This window comes from Anoplopoma fimbria, chromosome 15 (assembly GCF_027596085.1).
Source record: "Anoplopoma fimbria isolate UVic2021 breed Golden Eagle Sablefish chromosome 15, Afim_UVic_2022, whole genome shotgun sequence".
Classification (NCBI taxonomy): Eukaryota; Metazoa; Chordata; class Actinopteri; order Perciformes; family Anoplopomatidae; genus Anoplopoma; species Anoplopoma fimbria.
The window spans coordinates 1,996,341-2,016,649 of record NC_072463.1 but is presented as its reverse complement, the minus strand read 5'-3'; the positions used below and the strand labels follow the sequence as shown (position 1 = coordinate 2,016,649).

Sequence of the window (20,309 nt, the reverse complement as noted above, 5' to 3'; positions counted from 1 at the left end):
AATTACATTTCAGTCATTTATACATGTAATACTATAACAGTACTATTACTATACTATTTATTATTATGATTGTTGTTGTTATTATTGTTATGATTCCTAATTTTTTTTTAATTGTTTTTAATTGTTACAACTATTATGTCTTCCTTTTATTCATTCATTTATTTTAAAGTCAGATCTTTCTGTGTGTTTGACATTATATTTGTTCATATGTAAAAGATGGAAGGGAAACAATTAAACTGAAGTGTTTTTGTCTGCTTTTATAATTACATTTGAAAAGAGATGAGTGAGCGTGTTCTGTCACTGCCGCTGTGTTGTATTCATACTTCCACTAGGTGGCCTCAAAGTTGTACATTTCCTAATTCTCAACACATTAAATTCAATTTAGTTAAAAATAATCAGCCCATTAATCCATAATGTAAATAATCATTAGTAACAATAAACTCCACCTCCATCTCATAATAAATGTGCAATAATAGTTATAATAGTTATTCTGTCTGTATATATAATATTTCAGTTATTGTGGATTCTTTACTGTTTTTATTGCTTATTTGCTATTTATAATACTTATTTTTGATCTTGGTTTTTTTTTTACTATGTCTCTTGTTTGCACTATCCTCTCTGCTGCTCTAATCCTGTAAATGTCCCCACTGCAGGACTAATAAAGGATTATCTTATCTTAATAACTGAATGCTATAAAAGCTATTAGGGAAATAGCATGTATTGGCATTTTGTTTTTTTACAACGTTAAGACAGTGTGGTATTAGTACTTTTACTTTTACTTCCTCCACCAAACCCTAAATTACAGTACCAGTCAAAAGTTTGGACACATCTTCTCATTCAACTACTTTGAAGAATCTAAAATATAAAACACAATATACACATACATATATACATTTATATATACACATACATATTCACATACATATATACACATACATATATACATATATACATATATACACATACATATATACACATATACACATACATATATACATATAAACATATATACATATAAAGATATACATATAAACATATATACATATAAAGATATACATATAAACATATATACATATGTACATAAATAAATAAATAAATAAATAAATAAATATATAAATAAATAAATATATATATATATATTTATTTATTTATTTATATTATATATATATATATATATATATATATATATATATATATATATATATACATATAAACATATATACATATGTATATAAATAAATAAATAAATATATATATATATATATATATATATATATATATATATATTTATTTATTTATTTATATATATATATATATATATATATATATATATATATATATATATATATATATATATATATATATATATATACGGTATATGATTCATGGGATCGGAGTCCAGGTGGAACGCCAGATGTCCCACGTTCTCCCTGCGTCATGAACGTCACGCAGTGGACGACAGGAAGAAGGAACCCGGATGTGTGTTTCCCGTCATGCATCGCGGCGGGTTCTCGCTCCGCAGCCAGTGAGGAGCAGTAATGGCGGCCGGGTAGCGCCTCACAGCAGCACCGCGTCCGCATCCAGCCAGCGAGACAGGGGGGCGGGGCCAACAAACCAGGAGAAACAAACATGGAGGAGCAGCCGGGAGGAGGTGGAGGAGCAGGAGGAGCAGCGGGAGGCGCCGTGGTGCCGCTGCAGCCCGACGAGCCGCCGCGGCCGCAGCAGCAGTACACCGTCCCCGGCATCCTGCACTACATCCAGCACGAGTGGGCCCGCTTCGAGATGGAGAGAGCGCACTGGGAGGTGGAGCGGGCCGAGCTGCAGGTCAGACCGGCTAGCGTAGCTTAGCTTAGCTTAGCTTAGCTTAGCACTGGTAGCTTAGTGGCTAGCCTTGGATGTGTGGAGGCTAGCATGCTAAGAGGCTAAGTGAAATGTTTAGGTTAGCATGTTAAGCTAATTGTTTGTAGCCTAGCATGCTAAATGGTTGTAGACTAGCATGCTAAGCTAATTGTTTGTAGCCTAGCATGCTAAGCTAATTGTTTGTAGGCTAGCATGTTAAGCTAATTGTTTGTTACCTAGCATGTTAAGCTAATTGTTTGTAGCCTAGCATGCTAAGCTAATTGTTTGTAGCCTAGTATGCTAGCTTAATAACCTAAATGTTTGTAGCCTGTCATGCTAGCCTAGCATGCTAAGAGGCTAACCTAAATGGTTGTAGCCTAGCATGCTAGCTTAATAACTTAAATGTTTGTAGCCTAGCATGCTAACCTAAATGTTTGTAGCCTAGCATGCTAGCTTAATAACCTAAATGTTTGTAGCCTAGCATGCTAGCTTAATAACCTAAATGCTTGTAGCCTAGCATGCTAGGTTAATAACTTAAATGTTTGTAGCCTAGCATGCTAAGAGGCTAACCTGAATGGTTGTAGCCTAGCATGGTAACTTAATAACTTACTTGTTTGTAGCCTAGCATGCTAAGAGGCTAACCTAAATGTTTGTAGCCTAGCATGCTATCTTAATAACTTGAATGTTTGTAGCCTAGCATGCTAAGAGGCTAACCTAAATGTTTGTAGCCTAGCATGCTATCTTAATAACTTGAATGTTTGTAGCCTAGCATGCTAAGAGGCTAACCTAAGTGTTTGTAGCCTAGCGTGCTAAGAGGCTAACCTAAATGGTTATAGACTAGCATGCTAACCTAAATATGTTGTATCTTAGCATGCTAAGTGGCTAACCTAAATCTGTGGAAGCTAACCTGCAGCCATTTTGGGTCTGTCGCGCTAGCTTCAGGCCGCTGTGTTTACTAGCGAGCCTGTGTCATCAATGCTACGTGGTGTTAGCATCACACAGCTAGCCTGTGTTTGATTATTGATCAGGAGATATAAAGTTAACTTCTATGCTTTTATTGTGAAACTCTTCCTGATTTAAATCTCAGCTTCTTACTGATTTCTTCTCCTCTCATTCGGCTGTTGATCTTTGTCTCTTTTGAGCCTTTTATAGTTCGTATTTTAACCCTCCAGTAAGCACTTAACTTGTTAATATGTGAATCTTTTCCATCCCTGTTATAAATATTAGAATATGTGAATACATTACATTACATAACATTAGTCATTTAGCAGACGCTTTTATCCAAAGAGACTTACAATAAGTGTATTCAAGAGAACTACGAGTCACCAGAAGTCATAAGTGCATCTCCTTTCTTAAACAAGCATCTAAGAGCATAAACCAGAGCAAAAGTACAGAAACAAACTAATACGGATACAATAAGTGCAACAAACTAATATGATACAATAAGTGCAACAAACTAATATGATACAATAAGTGCTACAAACTAATATGATACAATAAGTGCAACAAACAAACTAATATGATACAATAAGTGCAACAAACTAATATGATACAATAAGTGCTCAGTGTCGGACTTCTTGAAGCGGTGAGTTTTCAGCCTGCTCCGATAGTTCCGTCCTGATGAATACCATGCAATGATCTCATAACTTTGTAAACAATGAAAACAGACCCGTGTTGTCATCCCCGACTAGTATGCTTTACATTTTTCTTGATTATTTTCACTCAAATAAAACATCACATTTAGCTGATTCCCAGATTAATGCAGTGATTTATGAAAGCTGTGTCACGTTTATGTTGGTTATAGACCGTCAAGTCACTCGCTAATTATATCAGGCGTACGTTTCTGTTGGAGGAGGATGAGGTGGTGAAATGTGGAGCAGTTCATGTCTTTGTCATAACACACCCGGCGTGTGTGTGTGAGTAAGTGTGTGCGTGAGTGTGTGTGTGTGTGTGTGTGTGAGTAAGTGTGTGTGTAAGTGTGTGTGTGTTCTGCTCTGACTTGTTGTGTTGGGACTCCGGATGCCTTCAGCATGACTCCGTCAGAGTTCCAGATAAGTCGAAGGTGTCGACATTCTCGTTCCGTTAACTGAAGGAGCAGAGCCGGTAAACCGTAAAGGCAATAAACGGTCGTGTGTATATATTCTCTGGAAAAGCTTTGGACCCAGTTTCATTTGAATGTTAAGAATCATTATTTACTTAGATTTTTAAACAGTTCTTTTAAGGTTGTGTGTAACTTTTAGTTGTTCCAGAATTAATTAGGATGAATGATTACAGAGCCACTATTAAAAACAGGGTTTATTTATCGAGGACGTTCAGTGTCTCAGCTGTCTGTTGCACTCATTCAGTCTGCGGCGGTGACTCCGTGGCTTTACTGGACCTTAAACCGATGATCCCAATGAGTCAGTCACATGTCACGTTTTTAGATCGGCACTCTGCTGATCCTCTGAGTTCAGGTGTCGGAGCAGAAACAGTCAGAGCAGAGCTTCCCCCTCGTTGTCTTTATCACAACAATCATAATGTGCTTATAGGCGGTTAAGCAGACAAATGAGTTTTGAAAATGTTTAAATTCAGAATCAATGCATCATCTGATCGTCCTTCATAGAGACCACAGATCAAACTTCATGTTCGCAAATGTTCCTCGGCTTTTATTGAAGAAAGACTTTAAAGCATCGAGTCAACACTCATGTGATTTATCTATCGTCATTACAAGATTATTGATCAGTTGATTGACAGCTAGAAATACCAATTGGTTCATATGAAGGTTGTGCAGAACAGCAGCAGTCTGCTCTGTCACTCTAACAATATATTAATATGGTCAATAGATCCTTTATGTTGGATGTTTTAACATATTTAAGAATATCTGTACCGGTTGCTGCAGATCTCAGTTATTATAATAATACATTTTATTTGTATAGTGATTTAAAAGGCACTTTAAATGGTAGAGAGAGGAACTAAAAGCAGATACAGATCAGATTAAATGGGTGAGTTTTTAAGGAGGGACTGTCTGAGGTGAAGCAGGAGAACTGGATTCTCTGCTGAACTGGGACCCAGTGGAGGTTTAGGACTGGTGGATGTGGTCGCTGGAGTTTTGGTTGGTTTGTAGTTGTGTTGAGGATTGTGGTGGATGTGCTGCCGTACAGGATGCTGAGGAAGAAGAAGAAGAAGAGGGGCGATGTTCTTAATTCTGGATTTGTTTCACTTCAGGCCGGCTCTCTGATTGGTCGATGAGTTTTCCCTGAAATCTCTCCTGAGTGGATGAAACACCTGCTGTGTGTTTGAGAAACCTGTTAATCAGCATTTATTTAAGCCACGACCAAATCTTAGTTTGACAACCGAAAAGTATGTAAATGAGTGTTTCAGTGTGGATGGATCTATTAAATTCAGACAGTCACACAGACCGTCCACTTAATCTGGATTAATTCCACAGTGTAACGTTAACCATCAGTGTTGAATAAAGTTTAACTGACATAAGTATAACTTTTAGTATTTTTGATGGTTTACTGACTTCAGAGTGTTGAAAATGATTTTTGGGACGGTGGTAAATAAAAGTCTGGATCCTTGTAGACCAGCTGCTATAATCAAACAACAAAGGGATCAGTATCTGACAATATGGATCATCAATAATTAGTATGAGCGGCAAAAAGAGGTATATTTGCTCCTTTTTTTTACTTTGTGCTGATCTGTTCTGAACAGTGAGTTTTATGAAGTTACTCATTTCAGTTGGAGGTCGTTTCATAGTTTGTGTGAAGTTAAACTATGAATTCTCATCAGTAATTATTAACCGATAGAAGTGATGACTCTGTGGTCTTCACTCCAGCACAGTGAAGCGTTCTGATTGGTCCAGTTTGTCGGTGTTTGCTGTGTAAACCCGGCCGAGGCAACAGATGTTTCCCCTGCACTCGACCGGACTCGATCCTGTACGTGGACGCCGCTCACGCTCCGTGCGCACTGGAGCGTCTGTTGTGGTGGAGCAGCTGCAGGTTGAAGTGAGATGATATAATCGATCCTCCTCAAAGCTCCACAGGAAGCAGCTGTAAAAGGTTGATGCAGGAGGACGTGAGGGCTCTGACCCCTGACCTCTGATCAGCCTCTCCCCTCATGAAAGAGTCGGGAGCAGAATATTTCTGGTGACTCTTTTATTTTGAAGTGTCTGTGTGGAGTCTGAGCAGCTTCTGAGGGATGTCTGACATGATTTATGTTTAACGGTTAAGGAGTTATCGTTAGCGTATATCAGGGCTAACAATCAATCAATCATATTAACTCTTGACCAGTTTACTAGTCATGGAAAAAGATCAAATGTCCTGGAAAGAGATTTAAACATTCTCCTGTTTTCCTTTAGATGAGGATGAACTTCTAGTCTCTGTCAGAGGAGACCCTCAAAACAGAAACATCTCCACCTGAAGGGCTATTATGTTCAGGATCATGTTGAGTGGACACGCTGAGAACAACTCCAGTCACATGGTTACACATTAAAACTCTGAATAACGTCAGTTTCGTTTTCTTTTAAATGTCAATATGACCCACTGCTGGCTGGCTGCCAACTGGGGTAGTTTTTATTCCTCTATTCTCTGATATATTAATTCATGATTTCTCGGCATGTAAGAGAAGGTTTCTTAGATAAATGATATGCAGGTCTTTAAATCAGACGTCCACAGAGAGGACCATGTTAGTGTGGAGAGAGAAAAGGTCCTGCAATATGATCTCTAGGGAATGAATTCTCTAATATCAGTCGGGAGAAAAACAATCACACACCAGACTGTGAGTCAAGTTGCACATCTTCTTTTTTTTATATCATAAATGATAACGGACGTGTTTTACTGATTAAACAATGGATTTAAGGATAACATTATCAGCTGATAATCGATAAAGAAAATTGGATATTAAATTGAATCTTCAGGTCAGGTGGCCTCAGAAATGGTTGCTTAAAAACTGCAAACATACTTTAATTTTTTTTTTTTTTTTTTTTACTTAAATGAAATGAAAAGGGTTATTTTCTAGTTTGAAGGGAAGTCAGTTGACTCTGCAAACTCCCATTGCACACCCCGGCTTGTAGCCAGGAGGTCAAAGGTCACGGCGTTTACCTGGAGAGCAGTCTCGGGGCCGACCGCCCGTCGGTAGGTGGAGCTGCACCGCGGCGTTTTGGTAACGAGAGCAGGGCGGTAATGAGGCGCCGCGGCCCACTGGGCCTGTTCTGAAAGCCCCGTCCCAGCTGGACGCTAAAAGTAGACCGGCCCGAAATAACACACACACACACACACACACACACACACACACACACACTCTTCAAATAGTCTGATATCGTCTTCACTCACAACAACAAAAGACTCCACGATTGTTAAAATCTGAAGTTTAAACCAACAAGAAGTCGGCATCACGCTGCTTTTATCAAATGTTTGTGACTATTGGATCTCGGCGTGTTTGTGTGTGTTTGTGTGTGTGTGTGTGTGTGTGTGTAATGACGCAGTTGTTCAGAGGAATGCCCCCCCCCCTCTGTTTAACCTGATTTGTCATCCTGGTATATCTGGCCAGTGAACTCACCCCTTCATCATCATCACCATCACCCTGGCACTCTGACCTCACTCCAGCTCCCTGAGGAGCGCTTGATTCATGCTCACCAGGTGCACTGGGGGGGGGGATCCAAATGATGTGTGAAGAGATTTCTTAACAGCTGCCTTTCACAGATTCTCTCAGACGAACTCACAGTGATCTGACTGCAAACAAATAAACAAAAGTATTAAAAAGACAAAATGTATTTCCAATTTATAAACAAGGACTCATAAATGAATAAAACAAAGGCGGCATGAACTAAATAAACAGACATTATTATAAACGAATAACACAAAGGTATTACAAACAATTAAACACATTTATTCCAAAATTATAAACAAAGATATTATAAACAAATAGAGGCATTATAAACAAATATAACAAAATGTATTTTATGTATGTATAGGTTAAAACTGTCTAAATGTAGCTGGATTTGATTGCTTTGATATTTCTTTCAAGCGTTTGGTATTTTGTCCACAGACTTAAATCCGTCTGTTAATGGTGACTATTGTTGCTTCAGTTCAAGGGTTAGAAGACAAAATAAGTGTCTATTTAAATATGTTTTCAACCACACTTCTGTTGACCTCACCAGGTTAAATTCAGGGTTTGATTGAAGCTCATAAACGCTGGCTGATGTCAGACAGTTGGAGGTAGTGTGTTTTTATGGATGATGACTGTGTACAGAAACGTCACTCTGAGCTTTGGTCAAAGTGCAGCGACTCAGCAAACATTCAGGTGAACTGACTGACTGACTGACAGACAGCCGACGCTCACTACAGAGCTCTGTTCATAAACTAGCTGGTGGAGTTAAACTGTCAGCAGGAAACAAAACGGTGTAATTCTCCTCTAATTTACAATTACATGTGAACGTCTCATCAGCAGCTGTCCTTCACTCTGCTGAAATACTGAGCATGGTTCAGACGTCTGGCTGTTTACACACACACACACACACACACACACACACACACACACACACACACACACGTATGTCTTCTGGTATGTTCGGAGCTGCGGCTGTCAATCACCGAGCCGACCAATCAGAGCAGGGCTGAGCGAGTGTGGTGTCTTACGTCATCGTCCTCCCAGTTCAGTCTGTCGCTCTCTCTTTTGAACGGGGAGGACCTCTTTTTTTCACCGTCGCCGTGACGACCCTCACTAGAGGAAGTCGCGACCCCCCCCTTGTTGCCATGGTCACCCTGGCAGACAGAACCCTGTGTTTGTGTATAAATAGATTTCAGCCTCCTCGGCCTTTATCGGTGTTTGGTTTCAGGAGCAGCTGCTCACAGACAGACAGACAGGTGGACGGAGAGACAGACAGGAAGATACAGAGAGAGAGAGAGAGAGACGGAGAGACAGACAGGTGAAGAGACAAACAGATGGACGGACAGGTAAACAGAGAGACAGGTGGACAGACAGTGAGACAGGTAGACAGGCAGGATGTCTGAAAGTTTGGGACGGGACTTGAACCAATCAGTGTCCGTCTTATCCGCCATTTAAAAAAAAAAAATAAAAAAAATGATGAAGACAATAATTGATCATGATGATTGATCGTCTCTCAATGGAATCATGTTGAAATCAATAATGAAGATACCGTGATGCTCAAGCGTCTGGATTGGTGATAACGAGCACAGACTCTGATGTGAGATAATTAGTTTAACGTTAACCATCACAGTGTAAATAAAGTTTTACTGACGTCAGTTATCCTCCAATATTCAGTAAAATGTGAGATCAGGACTTCATTTATGCTTTTTTAGTCTCTGATAATGTCTAGGATAAATCCAGTAGTTTGAAGGAGATGTTTTCACATTAATATAAAATAGATATTAGAGATGAATTATGATGTTTAACCTCCTAACACTAGCTCTAAGTTGATTATAATAAATCATTAAAACTACTGACTAGATTTGTTTTAATCCATAAATACAATCTTTTAATTTTGTGTTTTTATAAAGAAGGAAAAACCCTATAAATTACTAAAACAAAGTTAAAGTATAACATTTGGTATTTTTGATGGTTTACTGACTTCAGAGCATTATAATGATTTTTACGAAGTTGAAAAATAAAAATAAAAGTCTGGATCCTTGTAGACCAGCTGCTATATTCAAACAACAAAGGGATCTGTATCTGACATTATGGATCATCAACAATCCATAATGTCATATAGAAGTTATATTTGTTCTTTTCTTTCTGCTGATCTGATCCGAGATAACGATCTGAAGCGGGATTTTTTAAAATCTGCTGCACCACTAGTTCAGAGATGTGTGTTCATGCTTCCTACAGTGCAAGGTCATGATTTCACCTTTGACCTTTTGAACTGTGATGTCATGAACTCATTCAGCTGTCTGTGTCTGTTTGTCTGCAGGCGAGGATAGCGTTCCTGCAGGGGGAGAGGAAAGGTCAGGAGAACCTGAAGAACGACCTGGTTAGAAGAATAAAAATGTTAGAATACGCTTTAAAACAGGAAAGGTAAGAAATGAAGCGTTATTACTAATACTATATATATATACATACACACACACACACACACACACACACACACACTTTATCATCATGCTGATCTGCAACTTGATGTGATCAAGCTAACGTTAGCTAGCTATGAATCAATAAATGTCAGCCTGTCCTTTGTAACGCCCTGTGAAGCTAAAACACATTTTAATTAATATAAGACAACTTTAATTATCTTGTCAGCTTGGATAGTTCATCAGTCTGCCTCCTTACCTCTTAGCTGTGGGATGTCAGGCTCCCTGTGGAAAAGTTATTGACTGAATTTAAACATTGGCGTTTAAAATCATGATTAAAAGCTCATTCAGTCATTCGTAACATCTTTTATTTTCTGGTGCAGAGCAACTTACTTACTTACTTTAATTCCTGAATCCTGATTGAAGAGTGTACTTTAACTTCTTTGACTGCTAAATCGGATGTTTTCACTTCACAAATAATGATCTTATTAGACGTAATTAAAACGTGGGACTTGTAAACAGAGGAGTTGCCATGATTAATACATTTATATCATTCTATGTGAGGTGTAATGACGACATGGATATTTTTTCCTTCCCCCCTCAGAGCAAAATACCACAAGTTAAAATATGGAACCGAGTTGAACCAAGGAGAGATGAAGATGCCAAGCTTTGAATCAGGTATGTGATGAAAGAACATGTCGGTTTAAAGTGTCACAGAAAGAATCTCTGGACTTCCTGCTCCGCTCTAATCTCTTCTTCTCCTCCTCTCTGATTCTCAGCATCATCTCCTCCTCTTCCTCCTCTTCTCCCCTATGTTTGAAATAGCCACTTTAAAACTCATCCAGTGTTTGTACTGGTTACGATGATTCTTCACACACCAGTTGTCCTTCTAGTTTTTATATATTATTATTATTATTATTATTATTATAATGGATTTTCTCCTGAAGGTTTCGTCTGTTCTGTGTGTTTGTCCCTTTAGACACCAAAGACTCCGAGGTCTCTGCTGTTCCCGCCAACAGTCAGCTCACCTGGAAACAAGGAAGACAACTACTCAGACAGTAAGAACAACACGTCAGCGTTCACTCCTTAAGTCATCTTTCTGTAGAAGGTCAAAGGAGACCCTTTAAAAACTAAGGATCAAACGTGTCGATTAATCCTCGTACAGGCTTGTCAAGTACGACTGCAACTATCAGATATAATCGCTGGTGATTAAGCTGTCGATTTATCCGTTTTTAAATGTCAAAACTCATCGAGGAGGACGAGTAGTCTCTGGACAGAAAATAACCACCAACAATCGTGTTAATTAATTAATTATTAGTCATATTTTAAGAAAGAAAAGCCAAACTTTAGAATTCTCTGCTTTTCTTACGTCATACGTTAAAGTACATTTAATACTTTTATGTTTTTAAGTGTTGGTTGGACGAAAGAAGACATTTGACGACGTCGGCTTAAGGACCAAACAATAATAATAATAATAATATATTTATTACTTTAGCAGCTGTTATTACAGTTTACTCAGTGCTCTTACTGACAGAGAGGCGACACATCAGCAGAAAGCCCAACAGTTAAACAAGAACAAGACAATCAAAGCAATCGATACGATAAGAACAAACTAAGAAATAAAATACAAAACAATAATTATAACAATATCAAAATAAACATGCATGAAAAGACACATTAGTAATTTAATCCAGAAGAAAATCTGCAGATCTACTTTACAAGATGGCGTCTTTAAAACCCAAAGAGATTCAGTTCACGGTGATGTTAAACTGTGTGTGTCTGTGTGTGTGTGTGTGTGTGTGTGTTCAGGTACCTGCAGGAAGTAGGATACACGGACACCATCCTGGACGTTCGTACTCAGAGGGTCCGCTCTCTGCTCGGCCTGTCGGGCTCAGAGCAGAACGGTTCTGTGGAGAACAAGAACCTGCAGCACCTGATCAACGGGACGGAGCGCCGCAAGGACAGCAAAAGGTACAAACGTATACACACACACACAGGAAGTCCCCCGGGGTCAAAGGTCACACAGGTCACACCTCTGTTTGTTTCCAGGAGTCCAGGGGACGTCCTGGAGACGTTCAACTTCCTGGAGAACGCAGAGGACAGCGACGAAGACGAGGACGAGGAGGGAGACCTGATGGACGACATCAGCACAGACAAACACCACCGAGCCAAGAAACACAAGACCAAGGTACACACACACACACACACACACACACACACACTCACACTCACACACACTCTTCTCCTCCCTGATTCTTCTTTTCCTCCTCTTCTCCTTGATGTTTACCTCTCCTCCTCCTCTTCCTCCTGTAGGTGGGGAATGAAGGCTTGGCGTCCGAGGACGACGCCGACACGGAGGAGGCTCTGAAGGAGTTTGACTTCCTGGTGACGGCGGAGGACGGCGAGGGAGCGGGGGAGGCTCGGAGCTCCGGGGACGGGACAGAGTGGGGTGAGAGACCAGACATTTGACCTTTTGGTTTAACTGGACTCAGTACCATGTGGTCCGCTCACTGACGAACCCTAACCCTTCATTATTATTATTAATGTATTATAATGGTGATTAATAATATATTATATAGTTAATATTAGTCGTTTAAAAATGATTTCATATTGTTTTGTGGAGGAAAAGACAAAGTGTGTTAAGTTAACATCCGTTTGTGTCTGTGCAGCGGAGCCCCTCCCGTTTCCTCCCGGCGGGGGAAGTCCTTCCTGTTGGGCTCAGACGACGTGTTGGAGAGCGTGCTGGGTTTGGGCGACCTCGCTGACCTCACCGTCACCAACGACGAAACAGACTACAGCTACGACGTAAGACACCAACAGGTCACGAGCCGTCCATGGGTGCGGTTGAACGCGTCACTTATCGTTTCTTATTGACCTCCAGCTGCCGTCCAACAAGGAGTCTTCGTTCAGGAAGACGTGGAACCCCAAGTACACGCTGAGGAGCCACTTCGACGGCGTTCGAGCGCTGGCATTCCATCCGGTGGAGCCCTGTCTGGTCACCGTGTCCGAGGACCAGACCCTCAAACTGTGGAACCTCACCAAGACCGTCCCTGCCAAAAAGTACCTCACACACACACACACCTCTCTAAACATAACCCTGACTTTATCATTATTGGGTGTTTTATTGATCAACAGGACTGCTCTTAACCCTCTGAACCCCAAAACAAACGGTCACCAAAACTACACCGTTTATCACAGCAGGAGCTTAAAAACCCGTCATTACCGTCAGAGTTTCATATTTCTGACGGTCCCTAAACACATCATGTGTGACAAACCCTTGTGTCAGGAAAGAACAGCCCAAAGCTTATTTAGATTTTTCATCAAAAACATTTTATTCTTCACGTCTCATTTCAAATCTCAACACAAATTAACCGTTTGCTTCAACCAGATTCTGTAAAAAACATTTAATTCTGAGTTCCTCAGTTCAACGATGAAGCCATGAGACCAACAGTCATGTGACGGAAAACTGTGAAACTTGGCGCAGAGAGGAGAGGTTGTAAAAATGTGAATAATTAAATAAAAATATCATGTAGAGCCTCCATTTTTTTAACAAAATTGATAAACTTAAAGATACTTGAAACAATTTTTAATATAAAGATTCTATTGTTGTCCAATTTTTGTAAAATAAATGATTAACGAAATTAAACATTTTTATGAATAATGTCATAACTGTTATTCTTAACTAAATACAGAAATGAGTTCTCTCCGGTTCTAGTCATGAATGTTCTGTTTCCAGAGATGATCAGGACTTTTATTTTGAAATGAAAAACAAGGCAACAGAGAGTAAAATGTGAGAGGAACAAAAAAAAGTACATTTTGGTGATAATACTTATGTACTTGCGTAACATTTTGAATGTATTATTTTCAGACTGAGGTACTTCACAGACTATTTCTTTCTCTTTTGTGGATTCTCTCGGCTTCAGAGGAAAAGTTCCCTCTTCTAGTATTTTGCATCTCATTTGCGTCTCTGTCACTCTTCAGCCCGACTTCAAACAAACGTAATCCGACCGGCTCAGAACTCCGCTTCACTCTGAGGAGCTTTTTAAACACCAGATGATGATGATGATGATGGTGTGTTTTCTTTTACAGAAGTGCCTCTTTTGATGTGGAGCCCGTCTATACATTCAGAGCCCATGTGTACGTATCACACACACACACACACACACACACACACACACACACACACACACACACACACACACACTCTCTCTATCAGGGTCATTGAAGCTCTGTAGGTGGTCCATGATGCCTCAGGTGATCATGTTGGATGTCTCCGTCTGTCCCCAGCGGTCCGGTGTTGTCGTTGGCGATGACCTCCAGCGGCGAGCAGTGTTTCAGCGGCGGCATCGACTCCACCATCCAGTGGTGGAACATCCCCAGCTCCAACGTCGACCCCTACGACACCTACGGTACACGCCTCTAACCTCCACCCTCAAGTCTCTTTTGCTCAGGAAGCTTCCTCACTGAGTGAAATGTCTCTGAAGCATGGCCGTCATGATGGGAGCTGTTTGAATGCTAAGGAAAGGTGCTTCAATGCTTCCTTTCCTAGCTCCTTTAGCAGAGGAAACGCTGGACCACCCAAAGGAAAGGAGATAATGCCGCCCCACAATTCCTTGCGGCGGCAACATTTAAAGTGACGCACCGTGAAAACAAATGTTAATCTTTAGGTTGAATAATTATTTTCAGAGTCATAAACTAACCGGGTTGATGTTGATTATAAAGATTATTATAAAGAGAGACGACCTTTTTGTTTCATTTTAAATGTTTTTATTTACTTCTAACATGTTATATGCAAAAAACAAAACAAGAATATTAAATAAAATGAACAGTAAATATAGAAAACTGATTATGAACAAATTCTCATTCTCAATAACATGAAGCATCAGTAAAATAATATTGATGAGTTTCATTGATGTTTCACATGAGTGAACTGTCATCATGAGGACGTAGTTTAGTGAAAGTCTTTTCCTAACTCCTCCTGAACTCTCATGTTTCCTGAATGAAGAGGTCAAGGAAAAGTGGTCAGGAAAGGACGATAGGAGGTCATTTTTTTTTTATTATTTCACGAGTCTGAACGAGGGATGTTGAGATTAACCCGTTTTACCGTAAACCACGATTCTATAACGTCACGTTTTCATAACCGTTAGGACTGGACAAGCTACATTTATAGTGTCCTGATTCCTCTCTGTCTCTGTGTGTTAGGAAATGTTTGCAAAATGTCCTTTTTAAGTGTCCTCACTTTGAAAAAGACGTCCAGACTCTTTAAGAACGTCTTCATTTAAATGTTCCTACTTCCTTCTGAAAAAATGTCCCCGGCTTTTAAAGAGTCTGGTTCTCTCCAGGTGTCTTAACTTGTAGGTTTAACAGACAGAAGTAGAAAAACAACATCTGTAGCACACGGTACAATAATTGACCCCGCCCCTCTTTTTCCCTCTCCTCCAATCAGATCCCAGCGTCCTGGCGGGTTCGTGGTTGGGTCACACGGACGCCGTGTGGGGATTGGCTTACAGCGGCATCAAGAACCGCCTCCTGTCCTGCTCGGCCGACGGAACGGTGAAGCTGTGGAACCCGACGGAGAAGAACCCCTGCATCAGCACTTTCAACACAAACAACGGTGAGGACGGAGGACGGACGCCCCCCAGAGGACACCTCAGGAACAGCAACCGCTCAACCTGTTGATCTGTGTGTTTTTGTAGAGCACGGGGTCCCGACGTCGGTGGACTTCAACGGCTGTGACCCCGCCCACATGGTGGCGTCGTTTAACAGCGGAGACGTGGTGGTGTACGACCTGGAGACTTCCCAGAATGCACTGGTGCTGAAGGGGCAGGGAGATGGCAGTAAGACGAACACACACACACACTCACACACACACACTATGCTTTTCATTAAAGACATTTTAATTCTGAGATATTAAGTAAAAGTACATCACACTTTTATGTGTAATAATGTCTCCCCCCCCAGCGCTCCCAGGGTCCAATCATATCAATAAGGTGGTCAGTCATCCCACGCTGCCCATCACCATCACCGCTCACGAAGACCGACAAATCAAATTCTACGACAACAAGTCAGGTCAGTCTCTGTCTCTCTCTACCTGTCTGTCTGTCTCTCTCTACCTGTCTGTCTGTCTCTCTCTCTACCTGTCTGTCTCTGTGTTCTTGTCTCCTTGTCTCAGTCTCTCTCTGTGTCCTTGTCTCTCTCTGTGTCCTTGTCTCTCTGTCTCTCTCTGTGTCCTTGTGTCCTTGTCTCAGTCTCTCTCTGTGACCTTGTCTCTCTCTGTGTCCTTGTCACCTTGTCTCCTTGTCTCTCTGTCTTTCTCTGTGTCCTTGTCTCATTCTCTCTCTGTGTCCTTGTCTCCTTGTCACCTTGTCTCCTTGTCTCTGTCTCCAGGTAAAGTGGTCCATGCGATGGTGGCTCATCTGGACGCAGTGACCAGTCTGGCTGTGGATCCTAACGGGATCTACCTGATGTCTGGAAGTAAGGAGACGCACACAGGGCTGCTTCTGCTCCTCCTGCTCCTCCTCCTCTGGTTCTAACATGTCTCCTCCTTCTCTCCTCCGACTCCCTCTTCATCCTCCTCACCTCTTCATCCTCCGACTCCCTCTTCATCCTCCTCACCTCTTCATCCTCCTCACCTCTTCAACCTCCTCATCTCCTGCTCCCTTTCTTCTCCTCTTACTCCTTTTCTCCCATTTCTTCCTTTGCTCCATCTTAACCCTTCTTGGGTTTGTCCGCCTCCTCCTCCATCGTTTTCATCCATATTCTGCTCCTCTTCTCCCCCCCTTTTTGTATTTTCCTCTTTCTCTCTCCTCCACCACCACCTCCTCTTTTCTCCTCTTGTTCCTCTCTCCTCCTTCTTCTCTCGCTTTCCTCCTATCTCTTCATACTCTCTCTCCTCTTAACTCCTCTCGCTTTTTTCTCTCCTCCGCTTTCCCTACTTCTCTCTCTCTCCTGCACCTCTTTTTTTCGGACTCCTACACCTCTCTTCCTCCTCTCCCCTCCTCTTCCTCTCTCTCTCCTCCTCCCTCTCTCCTACTCCTCCCTCTTTCTCTCTCTCTCCTCTGCTTTCCTGCCTTCACCTCTCTCTCCTCATCCTCTTTCCTCCTCTCCTACTCCTCTTCCTCCTCTCTTCCTCCTTTCTATTACTCCTCTCTCATCCTCCTTCTCTTTCCTCTCTCTCCCCCTGTCTCGCTTCCTCCTCCTCTCTCTCCTCCCCCTCTCTCTCCTCCCCCTGCTCCTTCTGCTCCTCCTCAGGTCATGACTGCTCCCTTCGTCTGTGGAACTTGGACAGTAAGACGTGCGTTCAGGAGATCACGGCTCACCGGAAGAAGAGCGAGGAGGCCATCTACGACGTGGCCTTCCACCCCTCCAAGGCCTACATCGCCTCCGCCGGAGCTGACGCCCTCGCCAGGGTCTACGTGTAGACGAGGAGGAGGAGGAGGAGAAAAAGGAGGAGCAGAGGACCGCGGGGCGAGAGACAGAGAAAGAGAGAGACTAGTCTGTTCACACTAACAGTATTCAGGTCTGTTCAGGTATCTGAACACAGATGATATATTAATGAGGACTGGACACACACACACACACACACACACACACACACACACACACACACACACACACTCTCCTTCAGTGAGGAGGTGCAGCTGTGTCGTCTCCTCCGGCTGACTGAAGACATTGAGATGTTTAGCAGCAGAAACGTTGTGTAAACGTTGTTTAAACGCTGCAGGTCGAAACTGAGCAGCTCACCTGTCCTGTGATGTCATCACGTCCCCCCCCACCCCCGTCCCATCATGATGACACTACACCCCCCCCCCCCCCCCTCGTGTTAACACTAGTCTGTCCTCCTGATCAACCAGAGGACGGCCTTAAAGGAAACGCACCCTGATAATCAGCTCTCTGCGTCCACTAGTTTGTTTTTCTTCATCTTCTGATGATGATGATGATGAGGATGACATCACATCCAGAGGTTTGACAGCAGAGACGGTTTCATGTTTTTGGTGTCCGTCCCTCAGAATCAGAGAGCTTCGTTCTGTGTCCTCCGTCTCATCAGAAAACACTCGAGCGTCCTGTTTCTCTCTGTCGGTGGTTTGGATCTCAAAGCTCTGAGGGATCTGTGTGTCGACGGTTCTCATCCCTCGTGACGTTCCAGTAACTTTTGGGCTTTTTGTGTTTTATTGTCTTTGATAGAGAGACAATGTCCCGGCTGGACTCAAAGACGTCCTGAATCATGGCGACCTCACAAAGCCGTCGGTGGTGCTTTAAGAAGCTGCTGTCAATCATCTGCAGTCACAACGTTGGACAACATAAGACAACTTTAGATAAAGACAGACAACGTTAGACAACATAAGACAACTTTAGATAAAGACAGACAACGTTAGACAACATAAGACAACTTTAGATAAAGACAGACAACGTTAGACAACATAAGACAACTTTAGATAAAGACAGACAACGTTAGACAACATAAGACAACTTTAGATAAAGACAGACAACGTTAGACAACATAAGACAACTTTAGATAAAGACAGACAACGTTAGACAACATAAGACAACAGTGGCAACTGTTTGAGGGCGTTGGAGGACATAAGACGATGTCAGGAATTTAAAGGACGCAAGACGTTAGAGGACATGAGAGTACGCCAGACTTTCGGGGACGTTAGAGGACCTCAGACGTTAGAGGACAGCAGACGTTAGGGGACCTCAGACGTTAGGGGACTTTAGGGGACGTTAGAGGACGCCAGACTTTAGGGGACGTTGCTAGCTGTTGGTCAGTTTGTAGATGCTGCTTTTTGTCAATATGAGAGATCATACCTCATTACCTGAACGCAGCATTACCGCTCAGTGATTCATTAGTTAATTCTTTAGTGGTCCTAACGTCTCTTGTTGCTGTCTTTCCTGCTGCTAAGTAAACGAGGGTTGCGTTCAGAGCTCTGCCAAAACAAAACGGTTACTCAAAGTGGTGTTGACACGTTCGTCCGCCATCAGAAGGTTTAAATGTCGGTTAATTGGAGCAACAGATGTGCTGACGTCAATGATTTCACCTCGATACACAGATGAAACCGACACCGTGAACAATGTGGAGCTGCTAAACCGACAAACGTCTCAGAGAAACATCCCAAACCAGGAAAGAGAAAGGAACGCGATGCTCAAACTGCTCGTGGCGAAGAACAGAACATGTGATGTTTTAACCCGTCGAGGATTTGTTGTATTTAAGTTTTTTAAATCTTAAAATCTAAAGTAAAGATTTTCAGATTGTGACTTTTTTTACCGTGTTTTTAAGAAGTTAGAGAAACTGTTGGTTTTCTTTCTGAATAGAACGAACACGTCGGGTTCAAAATCAGATTTTCTTTGTGTCCGACGAGCTGATTGTCCTACCCCCACCCACCCCACCCCCTGCACCTCCTTAGCCTCTGGCGGGCCAATCACAGCCCCGCGTTTAAACCGCCAACTGAGCAGCGAAGCGTTCGGATGTCGGCGTTACCGTAGTTACGTGTGGACGTTTTCTGTCTGTGTAAAATAAATCTAGTTTTTATAATCGTTTTTATAAACGTGAAGAAACGTCTCGTCAACGGCAGCGAGGAGGATTCTGGGTCGTCGCTCCCGTCCTGTCCTGCAATCACTCTGGATCTCAGTTGAGCTTTTAAGGAGGAGGAGGAGGAGGAGGAAGGAGCTCCGTCTGTCCTCGTCACAGACACACAAAGATTGAGATTCAAGTAAATGAAGAGATCATTACATTTTAGAGAACATTTCTAGCTTCTGGTAATTCACCTGGAAGTATTTGGCTTTACAAACTGGTACCTGAACGCACCATAGGAAACCCTCCTCTTCCCCCTCCTCCTCCTCCTCCTCACATCACCGTGTGAGTTTTCTCTTCACATTGAGAACATTTGACTTTTCGTCATCGCAGCTCCAACAAGCAGGAGTGAATTTATTTATATCATTTTTTTTTTTTTTTTTTGGGTCCTTATAAGGAAAAAAAGGAACCGGTTTGAGCTCCAGGGGAAACGGTCCAATCAGACGCCTCCTGGGGCGGGTTTTGAAAACAAAAGCTGCCACCTGATTGGCTGAACATCCAGCTCAGAGTTTAATTTCCTGGTTGTGGTTTGTTTTTAATTTAATAGTTTGAGCAGAAGGGATTTGTAACGCGAGCGTCTCCTGATTGATCACAGATCTTTATTTTTCTTTCCACCCACGCTACGACTTACTGTGTAACTAAAGACTCTTTTTGTTTGTGTAATGCATGATTAATACAATAAAAGTATTTTTTCTAGTCTTCCAGGAAAATGGAAAAAAAAAAGTTCTGATCAGTTTGCGAGTTTTGATGAGTTTTGTAAGTTTTTTTTGTTTTTTTTGATTTACAAACTATGAAACAGCAGATTTTAAAGATTGAACCACATAGCAGAATACAACTGTTGAAATGTATATAAAATGTCTATAATAACTATTAAATGGTGTACCTGTACAGAG

At 41.7% G+C, this 20,309-nt stretch overlaps 1 protein-coding gene across 1 annotated transcript; it reads left to right on the top strand.

Moving 5' to 3' along the window:
• Positions 1–1,518: 1,518 nt before the first annotated feature.
• strn3 (striatin, calmodulin binding protein 3) lies at positions 1,519–20,309 on the top strand. Its single transcript, XM_054613595.1, is given in 17 exon segments — positions 1,519–1,824; positions 9,749–9,852; positions 10,450–10,523; positions 10,825–10,903; positions 11,655–11,816; positions 11,895–12,033; positions 12,159–12,294; positions 12,515–12,544; positions 12,547–12,650; positions 12,727–12,905; positions 13,935–13,982; positions 14,133–14,254; positions 15,292–15,459; positions 15,542–15,682; positions 15,807–15,914; positions 16,233–16,319; positions 17,097–20,309. Coding segments are annotated over 17 exon segments (2,046 nt in total). The 5' UTR covers positions 1,519–1,629; the 3' UTR covers positions 17,267–20,309.